General features: G+C 40.4%; 1 protein-coding gene across 1 annotated transcript; it reads left to right on the top strand.

The window, feature by feature from the left end:
- The first annotated feature begins 16 nt into the window (after positions 1-16).
- Positions 17-17,812, top strand: GATM (glycine amidinotransferase). Its single transcript, XM_001111604.5, has 9 exons — positions 17-174; positions 1,717-1,935; positions 9,360-9,555; positions 10,635-10,825; positions 12,381-12,518; positions 12,679-12,843; positions 14,029-14,092; positions 14,876-14,992; positions 16,711-17,812. Exons 1-9 carry the CDS (start codon positions 106-108, stop codon positions 16,821-16,823), a joined length of 1,272 nt encoding a protein of 423 aa, XP_001111604.2. The 5' UTR covers positions 17-105; the 3' UTR covers positions 16,824-17,812.
- Positions 17,813-18,241: the final 429 nt, after the last annotated feature.

The raw sequence follows: 18,241 nt of genomic DNA, 5'->3' as shown, positions 1-18,241 counted from the left end.
CCCAGCGCACCCGCCCATCACGCTCCGGGCGCGCTCTCGGGGAGGCTTGGACCGACGCGGCCCAGGCCAGGAACATTCCGTGCGTGGACCAGCCGGGTCCGGGCGATGCTGCGGGTGCGGTGTCTGCGCGGCGGGAGCCGCGGCGCCGAGGCGGTGCACTACATCGGGTCTCGGGTGCGTGCGCCACCGGCCTCGTCTGGCGGCCGCGTGACTCACTCGGTCTTGAGGGTGGCGTGGAGCACCCGCTCGCTCCCTCCACAGAGCCGCCGCCTTCCCTCGCTTTCCCCAGCCAGAATTGCACGAGAGTGTCCCTTCTGGCATCCCTGGGAAGCTCAGCTTCAAGAGCCTTTGCAGGCTCCAGGAGCTGGGCGGCGTCCCCGGGTCGGGGGGAACTTGCGTTGCGGCTCCACCCCTTGGGGTCCACTTGCTGTCTCCGCGTCTGCGGCCTGCTGGCCCACGGTCCTCTACCGGACCTTGGTGCGCTGCACCAAGCTTCCCGCTCGGAGCAAGGGGCTGGGATGACGGAGGCTCCTCTTAGTAAAAGGGTGGCGTTATTGGGGTTCAGTAGCCTAAGTGGGCATCGAGTTGGGGGAGATTTCTGGAAAATGCGTGTGGGGTGGATGGATGGGGAGAAGAGACAAGCAAAGTGGGAATCAGGGACGGGGAGCGAGCGACCAGATTCACTCCAAGTATAATATGCGGTCCCACGTCTGGAGAGGAGTCTGGCGAGCGCAGCCTGTAAGCAGAGTTTCTGCGCTCCCCGCCTTCGGCTGCCCTGGCGGCAGACCCTTGCTCCTAGGACTGGAATCGCTCCGACATTCTGGCTTCCCCCCAGCAACTGGTTCCTGAACAGCTGCCACTCTCCTTCTTGCTTCTGCCTCCACCCGAGTTCCCCTCCTGCCCACTTCCTAAGGCTTTTAACAGAGCAGGATAGAGATTTGGGGGGTTGAGGTTTACTCAGGGGTTGAGGGACCCTCCCTGCTCTAGATTTTATAGGCCATGCATTTTTTAAAGGCTTTTGAAGTTTTTAGATCTCCTTTTTAGTTGTTTGAATTTACGCCTGGGCTAATCCTGATCTTGGCTAGGGTACTGTGGGCCATCTGTAAAATGGAGCAGATGGCAGTTGCTCACTCTTAGAATTGAAGTGCCAAAGAATGCGAAGTGTATGTCAAAGATGAAAAAAATTTGATTTGAAGCTGGCTATTCTGAAAGATACGGTCCTTTACAAATGTTTCCACCTTTTCATTTGTAAAGATAAAATAAAATAAAAAGCCTAATATTGGTAACCTTTGATACTTGAGGGAAAAGGAGGTTCCATCCTCAGCTGGGACTGGCGGGAAGTTTTAGAGCAGCTGTCTGTGGTTTTCTGAGAGGAGGATTGACCCATCTGCAAAAGAGGTGCTTAAAGCTTGAGTGCAGGAATTGCATTCTGAGATAAAGATGGGGGTGTATGGTCGCTGGGGACACGGTCTTCTGAGGAGTTTTAAAGAGTTACAGCAATTAATAGATAAGACAATTTGTAGATAAACAAGAGGGTTAAAAAATTATCTGTAATCCCACTACCCACCTACACATTGTTAACATCTTGGTTTACGCTCTTCTAAAGGGGTTTAAGTGGCAATGTTATGCTGGATTTTTACCCCATCTCCACTTCCTTCTCTCTGCAAGTAGTGATAGAGCAATGCAATACAATAATGTTTTCTTTGTTCTTGGAAGCTTGGACGAACCTTGACGGGATGGGTGCAGCGAACTTTCCAGAGCACCCAGGCAGCTACGGCTTCCTCCCGGAACTCCTTTGCAGCTGACGACAAGGCCACTGAACCTCTGCCCAAGGACTGCCCTGTCTCTTCTTACAACGAATGGGACCCCTTAGAGGAAGTGATAGTGGGCAGAGCAGAAAATGCCTGTGTTCCGCCGTTCACCATCGAGGTGAAGGTAAAGGCTGTTCACATGTCTGAAAGTGCGTTCCCTCCTCACCTGCTGCTGCTACCCTCTGACTGCTTTCCCTTCAGTTTACTCTCAGACCTCTCAATGCAGTGACTAACTCTAAGTTATCTTACCTGACACCTCTGTGGTATTTGACACTGTTTACACCAATGATAATTGCTTCTTTCCTGAAACTCTTCCCCTTGGAATCTAAGAGAGCTTTTCTGGGAATAATAGTTCTTTCTCTTTTCCTCAGATCTTCTTCCGTCACAGCCTGTAATGCCAAGGTTGAATAGAATATTACTTTCAGCCCCCTTCTCTTAGCCATTCTCACAGCTGCCCCTCCCACCTCCTCTCTGGTCCGTATCTCTGTATTGAACTCCTTATGGGATATTGCCACATGACTTCAAACTTGGCACATCTGGAGTTCAGTTGCCAGCCACCCTGCTAAAGTGGACCCCTTCTCATTCCTTCCTTTTAATTATTGGCATTCCTATTTAATCAAGCTAAAACACAAAAGAATCATCTTTGATTTCTCCTTATGTGGCGTCCTCCACATCCATTCTCCAAGGTTTAACAAGGCTTTTGTCAAAATGAATCTTGCCTCATCCCTCTGCTTTGCCTCTCCCTAATGGTTGGGCGCTCATCTGCTGTCTGGACTATTGCAGTTAACTCCTAACTGGTCACTGCTACTCACTCTTCTTACCAAACCACCTTGCAGCTGCAATCCAAGTGATTTTTTAAAACTCAAATGTGATCATGTTTCTCATCCTGCTTCTTTTCCTCCTCTACTTTGCTAGCCAACCCCCTCCCCACCCCCACCCCCGAATTGCTCAGGATAAAGTCCTCATGGTATTCAACATCCTTCCCAATCTGGCTCTTGTCTGCATTTCCAGGATTCCCCATTCCAGTTATTGACTCATCTGTTAGTACAGCAGATTAGCAGTGTTCATTTCTGGTCAAGTCCCTCTCTCCTCTAATATCCCACCCTGGTTTTCAGCAGACTTTATAAGACAACCATATAAGGCAGCTAAACTAGACTACTCACTGTTTCTTCACAAGCCCTGCATCTTTGCCCCTACCTAAGTCTCTTCCACCCATCTTCCTGTGCCCTTTAGTCTGTTTAAACTAGGTAGTTTAAACCTACTACCACCTAGCTTCAATGACACCTTTCACAAAGTGTTCCAGAATTTCCCTGGCAACAAGTAACATCTCCCTTTTTAAAAACTCCTAGTGGTGGCCAGGCACCGTGGCTCACGCCTGTAATCCCAACAGTTTGGGAGGCTGAGGTGGGAGGATCACAAGGTCAGGAGATTGAGAACATCCTAGCTAACATGGTGAAAGCCCATCTCCACTAAAAATACAAAAATTAGCTGGGCATGGTGGCGGGCGCCTGTAGTCCCAGCTACTCGGGAGGCTGAGTCAGGAGAATGGCGTGAACCCAGGAGGCAGTGAGCCGAGATTGCACCACTGCACTCCAGCCTGGGCAACAGAACAAGACTCCGTCTCAAAAACAAACAAACAAAAACTCCTAGTGGTTTTCATCTGTAATATTCTTATGTCCAGGGCCTCTGTGGGCCGGTGTTCAGGTTCTGTACTGCATAAGGGTCCCATATCTAAGGGACCACCATCCACATTGTAGACACAGCCTAGACTCCTATTAATAATGGGTTACAAATCTATCTATAATGTCCTTAAATTTTTCCTGAATATTTACACTTTTATTTGTAAAGTGGACTGAGGAAAGAAGTTCTGTAACAGCATTTTCGTGGTCTTCAGAAATATTGCCTATGATGTACCAGGGCTCTAGAGGTATTAATGTAAAAGATCTTCCTTTCTATTTGAAGAAATATGATGTCCACATAGAAACGAAGACCAAGTATCTTATTCCAATCGACTGACAAGGCAGTTGAAGTGCCAGGAAAGCTAAGGAAAGAGAAGTGACCAAGTTCTGGCCAGTTAAGAAGTCCTCTTGAAGAAAATGACTCCTGAGTTAGACCAGGAAGACAGGGAGATAGAAAAAGTAATAACTTCTAATTGTTCTGAAATTGTCTTTGGTTCTGATATTTGGAATTTGGTGAGAAGATTAATTTATACACCATCCACATGTTTTTAAAAGGCATAGTCTTCTTAAGTCTTTCCTTGAAAAGTCCCATCCCCTAACCATTTTAATTGGGTGGAATTAAAATTTAAATCCAAGCAATAATTTATCCTTCTACTTGTCTTTACAATGATAGACTTTCATATCATGTGATTTTACAGAATCAGAATTCTCAGACATAATTTTGAGTTCTTTGTCACTTGATTTATGACTTTAGACTGTCATTTCATGGGCTTGTGGAAAATGTACTATGCTGAAGTCAGGAGTCTGGGATTAATTAGGTATTTGATAAAAGCTTGATAGCTAGTCTCGGTTAATCAGTTATTTGACCTTGTACAAGATTCCACAGCTTTCTGGGCCACTGTAAAATGAAGATACTAAGAGGTTTGCTATCTACCTAACAGGATTAAGGATTAATCTAAAGGTAAAAGATTACATGTTAAGTATTCTAAAGAACAAAACAACAACTTATTATAGTTGTATGGATCCAGTTTGCCAATTACATTCCAAAGGTACTTTGGGGGTATAATAGTTGTATATACCAGTAACATTAGCAGTGTTGATTTCATTCATTTGTCTGGTTCTTTTTGTTTGTTTATTCTTCTCTCTTTCTCTTTCTCTCTTTGATTCTAGACAGGAAATAACGGTTATTTCTGTTTCATGCCATGTGCTAAGCCTGGTTTTGAGGGACAAGAAAGTAAATCCAAGATATGCATGGATCCTAGCAGGCAAGGCCGTGCCTTGTAGTAAAGAAGAATGACATATATTAATCAGTTTAGGAATAATAAAAAAAAAATAATGTAGTAAACTGTCTATAGGCAATCAGAGCAGAAGATGTTGGAAGATATAAGTACTAGAGAAATTTTAAGGAAAGGAATGTGGAACATAATTGTTAGGAAGCATAATTTTTTAAAGCTCTGTGACTTTTTGTTCTGCAAAATATAGTAAATATTTGCTATCAATTTTTTTTTTTTTTTTTTTTTTTTTGAGACAGAGTCTTGCTCTGTCGCCCAGACTGGAGTGCAGTGGCGCAATCTTGGCTCACTGCAAGCTCCGCCTCCCAGGTTCACACCATTCTCCTGCCTTAGCCTCCTGAGTAGCTGGGACTACAGGTGCCCACCACCAGACCTGGCTAATTTTTTTTTGTATGTTTAGTAGAGACAGGGTTTCACCATGTTAGCCAGGATGGTCTCTATCTCCTGACCTCGTGATCTGCCCGCCTTGGCCTCCCAAAGTGCTGGGATTACAGGGGTGAGCCACCGTGCCCAGCCTCAAGTATGTTTTTTGCTTTGCTTTTGTCTTTTTAAAAGTAAAGCCCTTAATAAAGGACCTTTTATAAAATACAAGATTAATCAAGATTAGTGTAATATAAGCTTACAGCTGGATAAATACATTTCTGTTGTCATTTCTTAGCCTTCCAAAGACAGTATTTAAAAATTCACTTGGCAAACCGTTGCAAAGGGTTTTAGGCTTTGAAAGAGTATAAAGGTTCAAGGAATGCAGACATACCTTTGCAACAGATTATTATAAACATCATATGCTAAGCATCTAATATAGTGTTCATTATCTTGCAAACAACTTGGTAAATGATTGCTAGCTCATTTAGCAGGGTTATAAAGGAAGTGTAAACAATTTCTAGCTATTTCTTGTAAAATGTATTGTGCCCTGATCATTTGTACTTTGCCCAACCTTTGCCAGATTATAAACTCTACAAGAAAAATTCACATTTGTTCAAATAACCTTTTTCTCCCAGGAAAGTTTAATTTATCAAAGCAAGTTTCACTCTGCACAAATAGTCACGGAGGATACTTTGGAATGAGTCTAGTGAGACTGCGTAACTCTGCATCTCCTGTAACCCAGTGTTAAATTTTCAAAGGCTTCTTGTCCCTAGTGGATTGTAGGAGATGTGCCTGGCATGAGAAGGAGGAAGTGGTGAATGGATGAGTAGTACCAGCGTGTATCTGAGAGGAATATAAAGAGTCATTATTATCCTCTTTCTGGTTGCTGTTGCAGAAATTCCTAGGAGTAGAAAACAGTGGAGTGCTTTTATTTTGTTTTTTGAAAGGGTAGCTTGGTCTTATAAAATGTTTAATGCTGATAACATTTTTCATAGGCCAGAAATTCAGCCTGCTGTTTGCCTATAGACCTTAGTAAAAGCTAATTAATGATTCAGACCCCAGGCGTCAGCAAACTTCATCTTTGTACCAGATAATAAGTAATTTAGGCTTTGCAGACCATCGGTCTCTGTTGAACTACTCAGCTCTCAGCTGTGCCATTGTAGTGCAAAAGCAGTCATAGACAATATGTAAACAAATGAATGTGCCTGCATTCCCATAAAACTTTATTTACAAAAACAAGCAGCAGGCCAAATTTGCCTATGGACGTTTGTTTACCAGCCTCTAAGAGTTTCACTGGCATCATTCAGTTTTTCTAAAGACCTGTTTCTTGGCTTACTCCTTATTCACCAATCTGGGTTCCAGTGTAACTGATGTGAACTTGGATGTTGAACTAAAAGAGATGGGTCCACTTTCATATATTTGATATTTATCAGACTGAGATAAAAATGGAAGTAGAGACACAAAATCTAGAAAAGACACTGTCTTTGACATTAAAGAGCTGAATATCTAGACATTTGGTCAGTCTTGATGAGTAAAAGCCATTGGGACAGTTTGAACTTGTTAAGCAATTCCAGTCTTAAAAGTTTTTGCACATCTAGTTAGAAGTGTTCAAACCAGTATAACATGCAAGTCCCATGATGTATTAGGGACACTCTTCAAGTAACAGTCAGAGAACTTGAGTTCTAGTCCTGCTTGTCCAGATAGTTAGCAAGCATGTGACCAGCCAGAGCCTCTTTCCTTACATGTGAAATAAGCATATGAGAGCTTGCCCTGTTTCTTTGATAGGATTGCTGGGAAACCAAATGAGAATATCCAGCTAAAGTAGACACACTCTGACACACTTGAGCCCATTACCAAGTTTTACACCTTCTTTCTAGTACTTATTGATAACCCTAATTATCTGATTGATGGTGGAGACCCTCATATCTGACATGGTCAGGACTAATAGTTGGTCAGTTCATCAATTATATAAATAAACATTTTAAAAATACCTGCTTTAAACATTTTTAAACAAAAATTTAAAATAAAACATTTAAAACTTTTTTTTTTTTTTTTTTTTTTTTTTTTTGAGACGGAGTCTCACTCTGTCGCCCAGGCTGGAGTGCAGTGGCCGGATCTCAGCTCACTGCAAGCTCCGCCTCCCGGGTTCACGCCATTCTCCGGCCTCAGCCTCCCAAGTAGCTGGGACTACAGGCGCCCGCCACCTCGCCCGGCTAGTTTTTTGTATTTCTTAGTAGAGACGGGGTTTCACCGTGTTAGCCAGGATGGTCTCGATCTCCTGACCTCGTGATCCACCCGTCTCGGCCTCCCAAAGTGTTAAAACATTTTTAAACTTAAAATATATCAATGTACATTGCGTTGCTAATCTTTTGATGAAGGTTCAAGTCTTTTTCTTAGAGTCTGGATTCTCTGATTGGAGTTCTGCTTCCTGTAGCTTGAAAAATGGGAAGATGCATCATGTACATTTCCCAATGTATTTATGCAAATTGACTGAGAACTTAGACATTTGGAAAACAATCTGAATGCAGAATATGTCTAGATTTTTACATGTTTGAAAACCAATATTTTGGCCGGGCACGGTGGCTCATGCCTGTAATCCCAGCGCTTTGGGAGGCTCAGGCAGGTGGATCACGAGGTCAGGAGTTCAAGACCAGCCTGGCCAACATGGTGAAACCCTGTCTCTACTAAAAATACAAAAAATTAGCCGGGTGTGGTGGCCTGCGCCTGTAATCCCAGCTACTCAGGAAGCTGAGGCAGGAGAAACATTTGAACCTGGTGGGAGGCGGAGGGTGCAGTGAGCTGAGGGTGCAGTACCACTGCACTCCTGCCTGGGCAACAGTGAGACGCCGTCTCAAAACAAAACAAAACAATATTTTAGAGCTGTTGCACCTACCCTATTCAACAATAATTTTTAGCAAACTGATTGAGCCATTTTAAAGCATTCAAATGTTTTCTCTTTGGTAGTCTTCTAAAATACATATAGCCCTGGAAACTTTCTAAATTTTTTTTTCAGTTATTAAAAATTTGTGAATTTGCTTATCATATCACTTTCTTCTATGACAAAAAGACTCGAAAAGATGTAAGAGCTGAATGGATTAGAAAAAGGAGAGGTGTGGTTGGTGTGAGGCATTTTGACAGGGAATTACCAAAGGCATATTTGCACTGTTACACAATTTTGGCAAGTGTTAATTCTGTTGAACGGGAAAATCAATAATGGTTTTTTTGTTGTCTGTCTTTCTTTTTTTTTCTTTTCTTTTCTTTTCCTTCCTTTCTTTCTTTCCTTCCTTCCTTCCTTCCTTCTTTCCTTTTCTTTCCTTCCTTCCTTCTTTCTTTTCTTTTCTTTTCCTTTCTTTTTTTGAGACAGAGTCTCGCTCTGTTGCCCAGGCTGGAGTGCTGTGGCACGATCTCAGCTCACTGCAACCTCTGCCTCCTGTGTTCAAGCAGTTCTCCTGCCTTGGCCTCCGAAGTAGCTGTGACTATAGGCACATGCCACCAGGCCTGGCTAATTTTTGAATTTTTAGTAGAAATGGGATTTCACCATGTTGGCCAGGCTGGTCTCGAACTCCTGACCTCAAGCTATCTGCCCGCCTCGGCCTCCCAAAGTGCTGGGATTACAGGCTGAGCCACCATGCCTGACCAATGATGGGGTTTAAAGATAAATAAAGCATATTTGAAAGTATATTCCTGATCTTAACAGGGTCTAAATATCTTTTTTTCCCTTCACAAAATATCTTGAGGTGCTATTTTCCAGACAGAATTCTGAGATGCATGGATAACCCATGGTTTTGGCTTAGTATAAGTGCTTTTATTCTCTTATGCTAGTTTGTGTGTTCTCTTGTTCCGTTTTATTGAGGCTCTCTGGTAGAAGTGCTATGTCCTGTTTTGTCTGCAAAATGTGGCAAAAAAAAAAACTGGCCAAGAGGATTCCAAGCCTGTCTGAAGGTAAACATGCTGTTAGTGGTTGGGCATGAGATCTCAGGCAGAAGGAGCAAAAGACCTCAAAACATCAAGATGTTTTAGAGTTCTTCATTCAACAGATACTGAGTGTCTGCCCAGAGAGCATCTGTGCTCAATGCTAGGAATCAGCACTGAACGTGGCGTGGTTGGAGTCTCAATTCCAATACCTTATACAAAGAGCTGTTTACTGCCTATAAACCTATCATGAGCTGTATTTTTCTCCTGTAAGTATTGGGTTTATTTGCTTCTACTTCCAGGCCAACACATATGAAAAGTACTGGCCATTTTACCAGAAGCATGGAGGGCATTATTTTCCCAAAGATCATTTGAAAAAGGCTGTTACTGAAATTGAAGAAATGTGCAATATTTTAAAAATGGAAGGAGTGACAGTGAGGAGGCCTGACCCCATTGACTGGTCATTGAAGTATAAAACTCCTGATTTTGAGTCTACGGGTAAGTGATGTCAGATAACTAAACTGCCAGTGTCTGAATTTTCAGTGTCTTTCTTAATGTGTAGGGGGAAAGCTCCAAAAAATTTCTTGGAGAGTCCTTTGCTTTGCTAGTTCTTGAAAACTTTAAAGATTTATTTAGGAATGGTTTGGTCCATGTTGATATGATTAAGATGTATACATTCCAAACTCCATTCCATCTAGTGGAATCTCCGTGAAATAACAAATTTTCCTAAACTTTATGGTCATTTCCTTACATAAGAACAGTGGATTCATTTAATTTTCCTCAAGAACAGAAATTAAAAGGGGAATAGAAACATTTCCATTTTATTTTTAACTGACATTGCTGCATGACTGTTCTTGTGCCTTAGGTCACTGTTCTAATTTCTAGTTTTAGATTGATCCTTGGCTCAGTGTTTATCTTGTGATGCTGATGGTCCTTTAAGAGCTCTGTTTCGGTATAGCAAGAAAGGAGCTTACAAATGGTGAAAGCTTGGTGGTTCAACATCTCTTTGTTACAAAGACTTTATTCCTTCACTTTTTTTCTTTTCTTTTTTTTCTTGGCTTCCTTACCACCACACAGAATTCATGTGAACAATCTAGTATGTATTATTCAAATTTTTTGCCATTTTCATATATACATATACACATGTATTTTTACTAGTTTTTTTAACCAAAAGAAGAGGTCATATTATATAGACTTTTTTTTTTTTTTGAGACAGAATCTCACTCTGTTGCCCAGGCTGGAGTGCAGTGGTACAATCTCCGCTCACTGCAGCCTTGGCCTCCTGGTTCAAGTGATTCTCCTGCCTCAGTCTCCCGAGTAGCTAGGATTACAGGCACATGCCATCATGCCTGGCTAATTTTTTTTGTATTCTTTTAGTAGAGACGGGGCTTGACCATGTTGGCCAGGCAGCTCTTGAACTCCTGACCAGCCCGGTCAGGATCAAGTGATCCGCCCATCTTGGCCTCCCAAAGTGCTGGGATTACAGGCATGAACCACTGCGCCTAGCCCTATATAGACCTTTTTTGTCTTGGAAATTAACACTGCTGAAGTTGTCATGGAATTTTTTGGTCTGACAGGTTTATACAGTGCAATGCCTCGAGACATCCTGATAGTTGTGGGCAATGAGATTATCGAGGCTCCCATGGCATGGCGTTCACGCTTCTTTGAGTACCGAGCGTACAGGTCAATTATCAAAGACTACTTCCACCGTGGCGCCAAGTGGACAACAGCTCCTAAGCCCACAATGGCTGATGAGCTTTATGACCGGGTGAGTCCCTAATAATAGGCTAGCTTATTACTAACTTTTCTAACTGATCTACAAAGAGTAAGATAGAGATTCTCTGATACCTTTTACATATTATGCATTTTAGAAAGAGAAAACATCATCTTATTTTTAAGAAGTGATTATTTTATGATGAATATGATAAGAGTAAATGATCCTATGATAGTAATAATAATTGCTAACACTTTTTGGTGCTTACCTTCTTCTGGGTCCTGGATTAAACCCTTTATTTACATCCTCAATCCTGTTTGTTTTTCACAACAACCCTAATGATACTGTGGTATCATTCCATTAGAGGGGGAAAAACTTGCCTACAGGTGTACCACTATTCATTAGTGGAACCAGAAAAGTCACTAGACTGAAGTTCACTTTTCTTCTTCTAGAAAAAGAACCTGGTCTACAGTCCAAATTCACAGTAAAATGAAATGTATGTCCCTTATTAAATCAGTTACCATTTGATCTTTTATAGAAAAAAAACTGAAAATCAAAATAGCTTCTGGGTTTAAAGACAGAAATAATGAATTAGTTTGGCCACTCCCAATCAAATTTGGCAGGGGAAACATGGCATCTCATTTTATGGTATGAGTTAGGCTCGGGACCAAATTCCTTTTCTAAAAGAACAGAATGACTTCATCCTGTTTACTTTCCGTACGGGTCATGGAATATTCTCAGAATCAGTTACTGCCTCTGTATCACTTTTTTTTTTTTTTTTTTTTTTGGAGACAGAGCCTTGCTCTGTTGCCCAGACTGGAGTACAGTGGCATGATCTCAGCTCACTGCAGCCTCTACCTCCCAGGTTCCAGCAATTCTCCTGCCTCAGCCTCCTGGGTAGCTCTGATGACAGGTACATGCCACTATGCCTGACTAATTTTTGTATTTTTAGTAGAAACGGGATTTCACCATGTTGGTCAGGCTGGTCTCGAACTCCTGACCTCAGGTGATCTGCCCACTTTGGCCTCCCAAAGTGCTGGGATTACAGGCATGAGCCATCTCACCTGGCGTGTACCATTTTTTTCTAAGTACATCGTGCCCCCTCATCCTTAGGGGACACGTTCCAGACTCTCAGTGGATGCTGATACTGAACTCTATATATTTTGTTTTTTCCTATACATATATACATACCTATGATGAAGTTGAATTTACAAATTAGGCACAGTAAGACTAACAACAATAATGAATAAGAAAATGGAACAATTATATAAATATACTTTACTTAAAGTTAGGTGAATGTGGTCTGTTTCTCTTAAAATAATGTTTTGGGACAACAGTTGACTGCAGGTAACTGAAACCATGGAAAGTGAAATCATGGGTAAAGGAGGACTATTGTATCAGGAAATTACTGTAATGCTAGTTTGTTGTTTTATTGTTGTTTTGGTTTATTTATCATGGACCCGCTTCATTCCCAGGCATGTTTTAGTCTAGAACTGAGTAGTAATATTTTGGAAAATGATGTTAAACTAATTTTCTTAGTACTGTATGCCTTTTAAATAGTTTTCTCATGATCCAATGCATTGTTTGTGTTCATTCTTGTTCCAATTAGGATTATCCCATCCACTCTGTAGAAGACAGACACAAATTGGCTGCTCAGGGAAAATTTGTGACAACTGAGTTTGAGCCATGCTTTGATGCTGCTGACTTCATTCGAGCTGGAAAAGATATTTTTGCACAGAGAAGCCAGGTAAATGCAGGCTGCCTCTGAAATTTCACACTATATTATTGTATTCTTTACTTCCAAATTAAAATATTTTCATCCTAAATTTTTTTCACCTTGAATATTTTTAGTTTTCTAGACGTAGAACCAAATATTTATTGATTGTATGTCTTTCTTTTGTTTTCAGGTTACAAACTACCTAGGCATTGAATGGATGCGTAGGCATCTTGCTCCAGATTACAGAGTACATATCATCTCCTTTAAAGATCCCAATCCCATGCATATTGATGCTACCTTCAACATCATTGGACCTGGTACTGTGCTTTCCAACCCTGACCGACCATGTCACCAGGTAAGAGATTTCTCGGGACTCTGGAAAAGCAACAGAATCTAGTAACTAAAATCATTGACACTTTTATTTTAAGCACTTCCATGGTTCCTAATGGTTCTGAATGACAGATTCAGCAGGACTCAACATTATTATGATCAAACATTGGATTCCTTATGGTTTATTACAAGATGTCCACCATGCAGAAATATACGTAGTTGACACAATAATTAGTATGGGATCATCAGACTTTGGCTGCTTGCTGTTGTCAAAGTCTCAGATTTGTGCATATGTGTGTATTGCTATCAAACAGGGTGACATTATCTCATAACTTGCAACAGTGGTTCCACAGCAGCAAATTTTAGACAAGATGATCCTTGCATGGGCAGGGCAATGCCACTGGACAGTGGTGGTCTTCCCTCTACAGTGGGTTAGGCTCCCTTTGGCCAGCTCTGCTTTGTAGGGAGAAGCAGAGCCACTGAACTGCAGCTGGTCTATCCCTTTCACCTGCAGCCTCCTACTTTCTGTCCACAGCCCCCTACTTCTAGTTAGGTGATGAGTGATTTTCTGTTATTTGCAAGATTGCAGTACAACTTTTAAAAACCACTGTTACGCTGTGTCACTGTTCATTTCTGTTTTTTATTTTTAGACCCGATGACCATGACTACTTATTCATTTCATTTTATTATCATTTATTCATGTAGTTAGTGGTTATGTGAACACAGGGATGGCTGAGTTGCAAAAGGTCACTAAGGACAATATGGTTCTTTGAGAATGCATAGCTAACATCTGTCTTTATACCATGGTCCTAGATACAAAATGATGGACAAGAAGTAGAAGGACTGTGGGTTTGACGTAGTCACATTTTTGTTTTCTTGTAACTAAATAGGAAATTTTTCAATTTTTAAAATGAGAATTTCTAAGAAAAGTATCTTTGGTTTTTTAAGACTCTGAAACCAGAGAAAAGTATAAGACTGTCTTTAAAAGCTTCAATATTTCTGTTACTTTTTAACTTTAATCTGGGGATTTTATGTACATTTTTAATTAGGATTTAGACAAAATCACCCAAATGTTTAGAAATTTTAATTTCTTTATTTTGGAAGCTGAGAAGACAGCTTCTCAAAAAGAATTATTAGGGTTATTAGAGACTAAGAATAATAATAGTATATGTGAATTTAACAGTTTTGGGGGGTTTTTTCGGTCTTACAGATTGATCTTTTCAAGAAAGCAGGATGGACTATCATTACTCCTCCAACACCAATCATCCCAGACGGTATGTTTACTTTCATACACTGATAGACTAAAATAATGACTTTAGTGACCAAGGATCTTTTGCCTATAGAGAGGAGCCCGATGTTAGCAGCTTAGAGAATGTGTTTCCTCAGTAAGGTGTAAAGTGGTGCTTGGGACTATGAGCATCAGAAAAAGGCTGGGACTTGTGTTTGCAACTTTTTCTTCCATAGAAAATGAAGTGAGGAGAAGACAGAATAAGACAACATCACATAAAGCAAGATATGACTTTTTTTTTTTTTTTGAGACAGTGTCTTTCTCTGTCGCCCAGGCTTAAGTGCAGTTGTGCATTCACAGCTCACTGCAGCCTCAGACTCCTGGGCTCAAGTGATCTTTCCACTTCAGCTTTCTAAGTAGCTGGGGCTATAAGTGCAGGCCACTATGCCCAGCAAGTTATTTTTTGTTTGTTTGTTTGTAGAGATGATATCTTGCTGTGTTCCCCAGTGAGACACCATCTCTGGGCAATAGTCTCAAACTCCTAGGCTCAAGGAATCCTCCTGCCTCAGCCTCCCAAAGTGCTAGGATTATACCATGCCCAGCCAAGATACGACTTTTAAAAGAAAACAGGGTGAAATTCAAATGTATAATGAGTACAGATTGATTCATACCATTTATAGATAAATTGTTTTAAGATTAAAATAAGCGTTCACATGGAAAGTGAACTACTGAAAGAATTGAGCTGTCACTTTAATATTCTTCACTTGTAAATCCTTGCTTTAAACCAAAATCATAGCAGACGTGGTTTAACAGTTCTTGCTGTTTTTAGATCATCCACTCTGGATGTCATCCAAATGGCTTTCCATGAATGTCTTAATGCTAGATGAAAAACGTGTTATGGTGGATGCCAATGAAGTTCCAACTCAAAAGATGTTTGAAAAGCTGGGTATGTACAACAAATGAAACATGTTGTCATACATGAAAATGTTAAAGGAGAAGAACTAAAGAAATGACATGCTAGGTTTGATAAATGGTTTATCTAATTCAATTTTGATTCCTTTTAGAGGCACCAAGTTATTATTTCACAGAAAGTCAGTATTTTTATTTTCAACACACGTAGCCCCCAGAAGTTGGAGATGCATCCTGAACTCCTGAGACACCCCCTTAGCAATAAGTTTATAAATCTTATGTGACTTAGCCAGCCTCCTGGTGCCCATGTGTGGAAAACCACCCCTTTGCAGGTGAGCAGATAGCTTGGCCAGCCCTTCTTCAAATAAGAAATCATTGTGGGTCCTTTAAAAGTGTCCTGTCATCATATATTTTAAAGGACTCATAAGTGTACAGATGCAGAAGTGACTTTTATGTGTAATAAGCATAGTTAACAAAGTAGTGAAACGCAAGAAAGTGTGTCAGTAAATCATTCAGTTTTGAACTGAAGAGCAGGACTGGGCTTTACTTAAGTAGGAGTTTACTTATCCTGATATTCAAAATTTAGACCAGTGATTCTAGTATTATTGAGAAAAATGTTGAAGGAAAGGATTTTCATATGAGCTGTTATAAAGATGTGTGTGTGTGTGTGTGTGTGTGTGTGTATATGTGTGTGTGTGTGTGTGTGTGTGTGTTTTGAGACAGAGCCGTGTCACCCAGGCTGTAGTGCAGTGGCACGACCTCGACTCACTGCAACCTACACTTCCCGTGTTCAAGCGATTCTCCTGCCTCAGCCTCCTGAGTAGCTGGGATTACAGGCATGCACCACCATGCCTGGCTAATTTTGTATTTTTAGTAGAGAGTGACTCGGCCAGGCTGGTCTCGAACTCCGACCTCAAGTGATCCACCCACCTCTGCCTCCCATAGCGTTGGGATTATGGGTGTGAGCCACCATGCCCGACTAGGAAAGTCTTTCTGAATGGCTCATGCCACCTTCCTCTCCCTGGCTATACCAATGGACCCTTAGTGACTTTGTAGCCTATCCTCCTCTCAAAATAATTGGCTTCTTGAGGAAGAAGAATAGATTTTCTTTTTAAAACCCCACTATGTCTAACACAACAGATTCTTCCTAAATACCATTGGTTAAATAGGCCACGCACATCATAGCCTTGTTATTACAGATGGTACCAGATTAAACTGATTGCTGGATTTGCTTTGGTACCTGTATAACCATACAAACCCAGATATTAAAACACCAGCTGTGTTCCATTGTTTCCTTATGGTGGCCTGGTGAAGTTAATCTGTCTCAGTAAACTCTCCTTATATGTGAATATGTAAAGTCAACTTTTCAGGTCAGCTAAATTTTGCTTTGCCTATTAAATTAACATGGTAAAATTAGAAACAGTCTGACAAAGTAGTTAACGTGTAATTCTAAAAGGCCTTGAGATTTTAGTACTTGACCATTTTGAACACTTGATAGGTCTACCTGCTCAGTCTATTGACTTGTGAATAGTCAATAAAACAAAACTTCAGAGTTCTCTGTTGACTTTTTGGAGATTTTATATTAGCAGATGAAATATAGTTGGTGAAAATAAAATTGGAAGAGAAAAGACTATTCTGGATTGGGTATCCTTAAGGATTAGAACCACAAGATTCCTCCAAATCTGTAGGCCTACTTTCTCTAGGAGAATCTTCATGTTAGTCCATCTAACTGACCTCATCTCTCTTTCAATGCAGGTATCACTACCATTAAAGTTAACATTCGTAATGCCAATTCCCTGGGAGGAGGCTTCCACTGCTGGACCTGCGATGTCCGGCGCCGAGGCACCCTGCAGTCCTACTTGGACTGAACAGGCCTGATGGAGCTTGTGGCTGGCCTCAGATACACCTAAGAAGCTTAGGGGCAAGGTTCATTATCCTGCTTTGAAAAGTGCATGAACTGTAGTGCTTTAAACAATCATCTCCTTAACAGGGGTCGTAAGCCTGGTTTGCTTCTATTACTTTTCTTTGACATAAAGAAAATAACTTCTGCTAGGTATTACTCTCTACTCCTAAAGTTATTTACTATTTGGCTTCAAGTATAAAATTTTGGTGAATGTGTACCAAGACAAAAATTAGTCACCTGAGTAACTTGGCCACTAATAATTAACCATCTACCTCTGTTTTTAATTTTCTTTCCAAAAGGCAGCTTGAAATGTTGGTCCTAATCTTAATTTTTTTTCCTTTTCTATAGACTTGAGAATGTTTTTCTCTAAATGAGAGAAAGACTTAGAATGTACACAGATCCTAAATAGAATCAGATAATCTCTTTTTTTTATAAAGGAGAGAAAGACTTAGAACATACACGGATCCTAAGTAGAACCAGGTAATTGTCTCTTTCTAATAAGGAATTTGGGTAATTTTTAATTTTTTGTTTTTTAAAAAATAACCTAGACTATGCAAAACATCAAAGTGAATTTTCCATGAATGTTTTTAATATTCTCATCTCAACATTGTGATATATGCTACTAAAAACCTTTTCATATACATCTTACCTCATTTCAAGTGAATTATTTTAATCTTTTCCTCTCTTTCCAAAAATTTACAGGAATGTTTAGTGTAATTGGATTTCGCTATCAGTTCCCATCCTTAAGTTTTGATATTCAATATCTGATAGATACACTGCATCTTTGGTAATCTAAGATTTGTTTACAAATGTGCAAATTATTTACAGCATAGACTTTATAAGCATTAAAATAAAAACTAATGGAGGTAAAACCTATATGCGATGTGAAATAATTTTAGTGTTGATACTGTATGTGTATTTTTATTCTAATAAACTTTTGTGTTCCAGACTGAATTTGGCATTGGTCTAGTCATTTTAGTGTAAGTAAATTATAGGAATGTGGCTCTTGATACAGAATTCTGATTCTCTAAAATAATTAACATATTCATCACAAAGTAAACCTAATACTTACATTCAGAAATGCTTAGCAAAGTCAGATTTTTGTTTATTAATTCATTCATTCATTCAAAAATATCTGAATATCTTCTGAGTATAAGGAGTAATCCTAGGCCCCGGAAAGGAAGAGTCTCTGTTCTTAAGTTGCTGAATGTGTTTTTTGTGAAAAATCTGCATAGATTGTATACTTTGAAATGAGTCACAGGTTTCAACCATACCCTTACTAACACCTTTAACTCCTTTACATCCTGGTGTTCCTTTTACATCCATTACAGAAACACCTATTAGTCCTATACATGGACTGAATCCTGCTTGAGAAATCTATCC

This window comes from Macaca mulatta, chromosome 7 (assembly GCF_049350105.2).
Source record: "Macaca mulatta isolate MMU2019108-1 chromosome 7, T2T-MMU8v2.0, whole genome shotgun sequence".
In the NCBI taxonomy this organism is placed as follows: Eukaryota; Metazoa; Chordata; class Mammalia; order Primates; family Cercopithecidae; genus Macaca; species Macaca mulatta.
This window is presented reverse-complemented; position numbering and strand designations above follow the sequence as displayed.

Excerpts from the sequence above, each read along its gene's own strand:
- GATM (XM_001111604.5), top strand. The coding sequence starts at position 106 with ATGCTGCGGGTGCGGTGTCTGCGCGGCGGGAGCCGCGGCGCCGAGGCG. Across the intron at positions 12,844-14,028 it reads CTGACCGACCATGTCACCAG|ATTGATCTTTTCAAGAAAGC; the intron begins GTAAGAGATTTC and ends TCGGTCTTACAG. Across the intron at positions 14,993-16,710 it reads AAAGATGTTTGAAAAGCTGG|GTATCACTACCATTAAAGTT; the intron begins GTATGTACAACA and ends CTTTCAATGCAG.